Raw genomic sequence first — 9,676 nt, 5'->3', positions numbered from 1 at the left:
CCATTGTGAGTGTGTTTTCAGAGAGCGGATGTATGCAAGTTGGTGAGCGGCGCAAAGTAAAACGAGCAAATACAGATAATTATAGTATGTATTTAATTTTTTTCTTTTATTATTATTTTTATTTTCCCTTTTATTTTTTTATTGACACTCACTTTGTTGTTGCTGCTATTGTTTTTGCGCTGATAACCAACACGAGTTGCTGTCATCATTAACCGAGTAGTAACGCATTTGTTGCTTCGCTGCTTTATTAAATTTTTTTATTTTTTATTTTTATTTCTTTTACTTTATTTTTTCTTGCTCTTGTGATTTTACTCAACATTTTTTTCATATTTTTGCTTTTGTTATTGCATTTGGTTTTGTACTGTGTTGACTGATGACTGCTGCCTTTGTCTACTGCCTTTTGTACTGGGTCCAATTTGGTTTTCGAATTAGTCGCGATCGCACCGCAAAGGTGGAAAGAACATTTTTGGTATTGGAATTGCGGAAGGCGTAGAAATCTAATAAATAAACTGCTGCTGCGACTGCCAGTTTGAGAGCGCAGGCAAAGGCGTTAAGTGGTGTGGAACTGCCGGGCAAAGTGTTAATGTCTTTTTTTTTACATACTTGGGTGTTCACTGAAACAGACTCGACAAGCTGTAGGGGAAATCGAGTGAAACGCGAACTTGAGTGAAATAAATGACATGAAAAGTGAAAATTGTTGAATAAAAATCGCAGTTGAGAAATGCCTTATATATTTAATTTCATTTATATTAACGAAAATATCAAGTGATTAATGAAAAAATAAGACGTAAATAAAAATTGATCACTCCTAACAAGCAAACAAGCGCCTTGTAAGAAGATTAAAAACTTGTAAAGCAACTTGTACGACGTGCGCGCGTGTGTGTTTGTGTGTGTGTATGTGCGTTATATGAAAATGTACTATGTGGCTATGTACAACGCAAAGTGCTAGAAACTAGAACCTGTATGTGCCTATTTTCCAAAACAAAAAAATTCTTACGGCTTTTAATGCTTTTCTTAACTTCGTTTGATATTTTTTGCTTATTTTTATGAAAAGAATTCTATGAAACTTTGCATTGAACGAGGCTGAATTTGAAGAGAAAAAAAAATAACAAAAACACAAACAAAATGGTTGAACAAGATAGTGTCACTAAAAATCTACTCCACGACAATAGGCATGGCGGCGCTGGTGGTGGAGTGGCCATTGTGCCAGCTGGCGGCAGCAGTCCACAAAGCAGCGGCGGCAATGTTGCGGCCACTGTTGCTCCCGTGAGCATCCTGAAGACGCAAATTGTGCCGGCACAGCCGAAAACATTGCAACACTTGCCCAAACGTCCAGCAGTCGACTTGGCATTCCACGATCTCACATATCGCGTGAAGGAGGGCAATCGCAGCAGTAAGTACTAGAATAGTTAGAAATAAAAAAAAAAAAATGGGGCGTAGAAAAGTTTGGAAATTTTAAGGTTTAAATCTAGGAAATAGAGGGAGTAGGCGCAGAAGCAGTAAATAATAACGCCGTTTGGCTGTTAAAAAATTGCGGGTCGGTAGAACTTTTAACAATACTTGATAACAATAGGGTACCTAAATTTTAATGCCCGAAATGAGAAAGCAATGAAGATACTAATGTATAAACTTCAACTTAAAAAAAAAAAATTGCATATACCCCGGACTATGATTCCTCGGTGGAAAAAATGTAAATATATGAAAACTTGAAAACTATTTTTTTCATGCTTTTTCATTAGCTGAATTGCATTGTGGTTCTAAACAAATTATTCAAATTTCTCTACAGGAAAAATCGGAACATTAGTTACCAACATTGTTAATAGTAGATATTTTTGAACAATTTTTATGAAAGCTTGATTTATGTGTTCTTACGCAGTCTTAGAATTTTTGTATTATATGTAGTTTAGAGTTTAATGTGCTAGCAAAATATGTCAAGAAGAAATTTTTTTCACAAATAGTTAAAACATTTTTAATATGGGTCTTCACACTGAAGCTGGGTACTCGGTAGCTCGGTGTACGGTAATTTTTCCTATGTATTTTATTTGTGCAAAATAGTGTTACACAAACAAAATACATGAGAAAAAATACATGGGAAAAAATTACCGAACACCGAGTTACCGAGTACCGAGCTCGGTGTGAAGACCCATAATGAAAACCAATTTTTTTACATGTTATTCACGTGAAAGATTTCAAATGCCCCGTGGCCTTTTAAAATTGGAATGCAAATTTTTCCAAATAGAAGAATTCTCTTCTCAGTAAATGGTTTAAGGCCATAAATTCGTTACGTTAGTTATTTTGAATCACCCTAATATATGTATATACATATATAAGGCCACAAAATATAAAAGTTAACTCCTCCGGTTACTATATTCTGAACGGCACCTAAGAAAGGCAAACAAAATAAAATAGAAGAAACAGCAAAGGGTTAAGGAGTCTACAAAAAATCTGCACACTTCCAGGAGCCGAGTACCATATTTGAGTATTATATATGTTACCGGCCAAACCCGTTCTTAGGACAAACTAGTTTTTCCTAGGCTAAACGAGTTCTACCCAGATCCAATATATCCGTCCAATATGGAAACAAGTTGGACGTAACAATATTTTGGACTGCGGCCGAAGGCCTCCTACACGGAAAGGTGTTCTGCGCAAAAATACTGTGGCCCTTATCTAGTTTAGCCTAGGCAAAACGAGTCTGTCCTAAGACCGGGTTTGGCCGGTAACATATACACTAGAGTGTTCAATTATTCGCCTTTTTTCAAAACCGGTTATCGAGTTATTCGAAAAATTGCAATTTGAAAAAAACCGCTTTGCGATTTTGAAATCAAGAAAAACCCGGATGAACCGTAAAGTTTTCATACAGAGAAAATGCTTATGGTGGCACGAAATCGTATCCAAAAATTACAATAAAACTATTAACGGCAGTAATGATTTATTTAGAAAAAAGCAAAGCGAAAAAATTACAAAGTTTTTTTTTCTATATCAAAATTAAAACAAATAAAAATCTGTGAAAAATTCAAGTTTGCTCTTATTTTAATTTTTTTTAATACTTTATTGCATTTTGTCTGACTTATTTCGGATTTGAACAGTGCTCTTGCTGCCGTAGCTGAGTGCTTAAAAGTACCTACTTCCACTCGGAAGGCCCATGGTTCAATTGTTGGTGCCAGCAACATCAAAAAGTTGTTTTCAAATAGCGGTCGCCCCTCGGCAGACAATGACAAACCTCCGAGTGAACTTGTGCCTTAAAAAGTTTCTTCGGAGTTCGATAAAAAGCATATTTTCTTACGAAGAGGGAGCATCGAAAGCCAAACACCGTCGGTGTGGAACTTTAAACCAACCGAAACCTCCCGTTCACCTCGGTACTGCCGTGAAGTATTGCGTCGGGAGGTGGTTTGAGCACTAAGCTCTAAGTCCGTTACAGTTCCCATGCTGTCCGTCTAAAGGTAGCATCTACTCAAAACAGTCATGTATTGCAATCGACCTACCCCAGTCAGTCACTGGGTAGCTCATTATTGTAACTGAACTAGGAAGATAGACAATCTATGTAGACTTCAACTGTGGCGTTCAAGTGCTATTCCCGTTCAGAAGAAAATGAAAAAAGATACCGAGTGGGTAATGGAGAAGCTATATTTCTATATGCCGAAAGATCCAATATGGATTACGGTGTAGAAACCGAAGTCTACTCTGAAATGCTCGGTGTTACTCTATCTCTACGATTGGAAAATAATACAATCATCATTCATGTCCAGGCATGTTAAGCCTTAGGCAATAGCGTCAGGAACACAAAAAAAGCGCCAATATATTCTGGCGCTATTGGAAATAGCATCTTCGGTTACCAAATCTAAGTTTGTCATAGAATTCAAAATGGATTAGCGATCGGTGTCTACCATGGAAGACGTCGACTGCTTCGTAAGGGATTTGATTGCCGCCTGTCTATCAGCGGAGATGTAGATATCAGCTTAGTATATATATAACACTTTACCAGTTTTGTGGCCCTGTTGATTGTCATTAGTTCCCAGGATATTCCCAAGTGTTCGGAGTATACACCCACACCAACCCTTCCCTCGAACTTTGAGCCATCTGTGTATAAATGGATAGACTCGCCACTCCGTGGAGCGTCTCTTTTCCACTCTTCCTTTGTGGGTAGGAGTGTCGTAACTGCTGTAATGAAAGCGGAGTTCCGAGGTCCGTAGTCCGCCAACTGGCTTTCGTTCGATAAACGAGACTAATGAGATGCTTACTCCAAGAATTATTACTATACTTTGTTGAAAGCACCCTTGATGTCCAGGAAGGCAGCGAGGGTATATTCTTTGTAATATAGTGCTCTCTCAATTGGGTGGACTAGAGAGTGGAGTGCTGTTTCAACTGATCTTGCTTATTGCAGGTATGCTGGACTGCCGAAAATTTGCTGCGAACTATGTCTCCAATATGCCTAGTCGCTCTAAAGATTTGAGCAAGAAAGATTTCAGTCTAAACGGCCCAAGTCTTTTGGTCTCGTATGTGCAGTGTTTCCTGCTTTAGAAAGTAAAACTACTTTTACCTCCTCCCATTTGTGGGGTATATAATTAATTCGTAACGCTGCCTCAAAGGCGGGTAAGGTCAGCGGGAATGATTCCGTCTTGTTCCGAAGACTTGTACGGATGCAAGCTGCTAATAGCACGTGTTATGTTCTCTTCGGTAATAGTGTTCGCTGGGAGGCCATCGTTGTTGCCTGCGAGTTGAGGAAATCCGGAAAGTGCGTTTCTATTTGAAGCTATAATGGTTCTTCGCTGCTAGCTCTTCAATCTCCATCCTTCGTGATAAGGTGACTAATATTCTTAAGACAAGTTGATAGTAACTTACGAAGTCCGATGGCCTCCGAAGAAGTTTCTCTATGAGGAGCGCTAAGCATCTCTGACTGCATATGTAAATCGGCGTTGCAAGTCTATATAAAGTGTGTCATCTATATTGCTAACCTGTAAGTTATTGCACATAATAAATTCAAATATCGAATCACCGCGTTCATTCGTGGCTGAGCTGCCCCATGTGTGATGATGAGCATTCCTCAGGAATTGGGGCGGAGCGGGTGTATCTGCGTCGTTCGCGTCGTGACAATGTTGTCCACATCACTAAATTTTACCATATATGCACGTGCTGGGCTTACCTTTGTCGGTGGTCTATATCCTTCAATATTCAATAAACAAGCCCGAATTTTATCAATCGAAATGGTTTTGAAAGGGGTTTGTTCCTAAACAACATGTGGGAATTAGGTGCATAACGGAAATGTGTATCACAATATAGCTGCCTAAGTTTGAAAATTTAGAATATTTTTATGGTGTTTGAAGAGGGTTTCCACCTGTTTAAAAACTAAATTCAATTAAAGTTATTTAACACATGACTTAACTGAATTACTGTAATATGGGTACCAATCGGAATAGGTGTAATTTCTAAACTACATGTAGGAGGATTGCCAACTGTTAAAAAAATAATAATCAAATTCCACTTGAATTAAGGGCATGTTGGCATGTGTATTATGGGTATCAAATGGAAGATGTTTAAGAAGGTTTTAGTTTTCAACATATTTTTGGGAGAGGTAAAAAAAGACAAATGTGGAAATTTTCCCCGTTTTTTAGCTGAGCCAAATGCAGCACCTAATGTAACACGCAGAAATTGCATACGTTCAGTGAAGCGGTTAAGGGAAAACCAGTTATTAAAAACGACAGTCTTCATAACAAAATATCTCTTATGAGTTCAAAGCAAATAAGCCACGTGACTGTATTAGTATTTCTTCTACCCAGCCTAGAATTAATTACTAAACTAGAACTCGAACTACATGCCTGCATACATCTAAGTTTCAAACTAATACAAAGTATGCTTCTAAACACTAATCGCTTTAGAAAATTATTAATATGTATTTGCACATTTATAGCTCTCTATTTTTTTTTTATATAGAAGAGGTTCATGAACCACTTCAACCTCCAAACAACCTTCCTGATACAACAACACTTCGAATGCAAACCGGACATTAATTAAAAAATTTTTGCTTAATTATACCAAAGTATTATTGAAAAATATTCTTTCAATACTAAATATAAATAAAGTATTATACCCTATTTAATTTTTCTATTCTTGAAAAATAATGCAAATAAACACTAAAGATTACATATATATGTACATACATACATACGTATTAGTGCAAATTTTACTGTTAAAATACATATGTATACACATATGCATGAGATCGATTTATGAAAGTAATAAAAAATATTTAAATATTCATTTAATAAATATTTGCTGTGTCTAATGCAAAAATACATACTAAATATGTATGTATGTATGTATTATTAGTAATCTAAGTGCTGATGATAAAGCAAATGTCATGAGGTTCAATACTGAGCAGATAATGTAAAATTTCCGCATTTGGAATGCGGAGTTAAGAGTTAAAATTGGCATGGTATTGTTTTTCCTACAAAAAATGCATTTTTGCACTTGATATAACTACATATGCAAATATCAACATATGTTTATCACGGTGAATAGGTATGAAATTCAGCAAGGTTTGATGTACATACATATGTAGTTCTTACAATTAGCTAGAAACGAAATTTATTCATTGCATTTGCAGCGAAAGTTTATGTACATACTTTTTATAAATTTTACTACTTTTCAGTCATAAAATGCGAACCAAGTGCTAAAAATAATAAGCTTAACGCAGAAAAATGTGTTTATATTTATTTTTGGCTGTGTATGTATGAAATGCTCATTATCGATAAGATTTGCATACATTCCTTATTTTTGAAGTTCTTGTATACATTTGTACAAATACATTAGGATGGCACATAAAAAGTTCTGCTGCTACCCAATTTTTTTCTCCTTTTGAACTAACTTTTCTTTTCAGTTTTAGACTTAATTGTTTAAAAAGAAAAATGTGTTTATTTTTATAACGATATAAACGATATATATAAAATAAAATAAAATTATTTTTATTTTGATTTTTATAACAAAATCTAAAAACTAAAAGGGAATTAAATAAATAAAAAGAAAAAAACAAAATAAAGAAATTAAAATATATCATACAAAATAAATCAAACACAACGAATACCTAATTTTTAAAATATAAAAATTAAAATTAATCATAGAAAACAAGAAAAAAGTTTCTAATAATTAAATTTAAAAAAAAAATACTTTTCTCTTTTAAATAATCTAAAAATAAAGAGAAAATTAAACTAAAAAGAAAACATATTATGTAATTAAAATAAGAAAAAGTGAAAAAGTTCCTAAAAATTAAATTAAGAAACAAAGAACCAAAAATAAGTTTCTAAAAATTAAAAACATAAGAATGCAAATTCTAAACTTTGTACAAAACTCAAGAAATTTCAACAAGTTTTCAACATTTTAATGATTATTATTTTTATTTTTTCGAGTATGCAGTTTTGTAGCCCATTAATTTTTAGTACATTAAAGTACAAGCTTGAAGTAGCTAGGATTTTTGACAACTTCTTTCGTAAAAAAATTTCAAAATCAACGTAATTTAAAAAAAAAAACATCAAACTTGTATTTTTTCATACTAAATTTAAATGGGTTGCAAAACTGCATTCTCAAAGAAATTTATAAAATCTGATTTAAAAGTACAAAATTTGAATGGAAATTTACTGAATTTTCCTGAGTTTTGCAACAAGTTTAGAAACTGTATTTTTGTTTTTTTTTTGTTGTAGTATTAAGCATATTTTTATAAAATACTAGCAGAAAAAAGCTGAAATAAAAATGGTTGCATATGTATGTTTGGAAAAATTCTCTGGGCAAATACTTCTGCCGTGAGTGTACATACATACTTACATGTGTACATCAGCTCGCATGTGCCATTCACATTTTTCTAAAGCAGTCGTAAGCGCGATACTTTTTTTTACGATCTTGCACTTTCGACTTTGCACCCCATTGCAATCTCTTAGAATAACAAATAGGTTAAATAATTACACAAAATATATGCCGATAAGTATTGCCACTACGTCAATTAAGTGCTTCATAACACAATTCAATTGCATTAAATTAATAATTCCTTACATGAAATGTCACAATAGCAATAAACTTCACGAAGGGACGGACAGCTGTCATTTGAATGCTTTTAATTGGAATTACCAACATTTGACAGAATGTAAGAAACTTTTCGTGGAAATCCCTTGATAAAACTGCTCTAATTACATGCATATGTATGCATGTATTTATAGAATAGGCACTGAATTACGGCTTCTACATAAGATCAATGTCAGCAAATGAGCTGTAAAGTCTAAAAATAATGATTTGTAATTCAGCTAACAAAGTGCAGGCAGATTATTCATCAATATGCTTAGGCTTTAAATTTTTTTCCTGTATGTACTATATACCAGCATCCTTACCTCAGTGCCATGGAGTGAAGTATTTCTTTAGATGGTTTGTATTCTAATATTTGATTAGAAAGAAAAGACATCACAACAGTAGCATGGAGAGGTCCATGCCATGGGAAAGATCAGGAGGATTTGGCAGTCATTATCAGGGATGAAAAAGTAGGTACAATTGTACCTTTTTCCGACGTTTGATGACTTAAAGGTACATTAGTTACAGTCACTAGATTTTAGGTACAATCATCATTTGATCAGATGCATTTTTAGTATTTTTTTTCTTTACCGTGCTAATATATTTACTTATAGGCACGGGAAAAGCTTCGCCTTCATTTTGAAGAATAAACAATTATAAAGAAAAGTGGCCAATAGGAAGAAATTAAAAAAGTAATATTATGTATTATCTTAAAAATTTTACATTGCATTTAGAGCAGCCACTACGAAAAATTAACACTTTACTTAGCTATCCTAAAATTCGTAGTTTTTTTTCTTCTATTGCTTCAATGGCATTTACGGTCAAATGAGTGAAAACAAATTGTCAAATGGGTCTAAAAATGGTATTTTGATTGATTTAGATCAGAATAGGCTTTCAGGCGTGTACATGCGCTGTTAAAGCGGCTATTTTTGGCCCATAATATCATGGATAAAGGTAGTTATAAAGGAAAGAAAGTTGTGTCAAAATATGTCGACAAATTTTGTTGTCAAAATATGACATAATGAAAACCAGTCTTTATTCGGATATTTGGACTGTATCCAGTGTCTAGGATGTCTTCAAATTTCATATTTTCTTTAGATGAGAACTATAGCTATCTGACCCATATTGGCTTTTTTATTTCTGAAAATACATACATACATATATTTAAAATGCTTTCGAAGTTACTTACGGCAATTTGATTATTTTCTCTAGACTTGCTTCACCTTTTTAAAGGAATCGGATAAATTAGCAGACTTAGCTAATATTTTCAGTAGACAAAAACAACGCTTCTACGATTCCCATTAGACTATAGTCTATAGATATAGGCCCAGTTAATAAACACCTAATCATGTGTAAAGTAAATCCGTCTTTTGTATTCCTGTTATAAGGGACTGTCCATATATTACGTAAGACCTTTCGGGTAATTTTCGAGATATTCTTCAAACCGGTTTTTGTCCACCACCTATTACTCTTTGTTGTCAATCAATGTTGACAGTACCTTCTCCGACAGAAGTACAAGAAAATGATCATTTCATACCATTATTCCTAAGAATGGCACTGAAAGTGACTATTCCGTGCACTTACAAAAGTATACCTTATGATTTTTTTTGTCCCTCAGTGAATGACCAAC

General features: G+C 34.1%; 1 protein-coding gene across 1 annotated transcript in view; it reads left to right on the top strand.

Moving 5' to 3' along the window:
• The first annotated feature begins 413 nt into the window (after positions 1-413).
• LOC118741845 (ATP-binding cassette sub-family G member 4-like) overlaps positions 414-9,676 on the top strand; it is a 70,009-nt gene continuing 60,746 nt past the window's right edge. The window contains exon 1 of the mRNA XM_036473818.1: positions 414-1,393. Coding sequence (XP_036329711.1) covers positions 1,126-1,393 — 268 coding nt within the window. The 5' untranslated portion in view covers positions 414-1,125. The remainder of the gene's footprint in view (positions 1,394-9,676) is intronic.

This window comes from Rhagoletis pomonella, unplaced genomic scaffold, assembly GCF_013731165.1.
Source record: "Rhagoletis pomonella isolate Grant_MI unplaced genomic scaffold, Rhpom_1.0 Rhpom_scaffold_00006, whole genome shotgun sequence".
Lineage (NCBI taxonomy): Eukaryota > Metazoa > Arthropoda > Insecta > Diptera > Tephritidae > Rhagoletis > Rhagoletis pomonella.
This window is presented reverse-complemented; position numbering and strand designations above follow the sequence as displayed.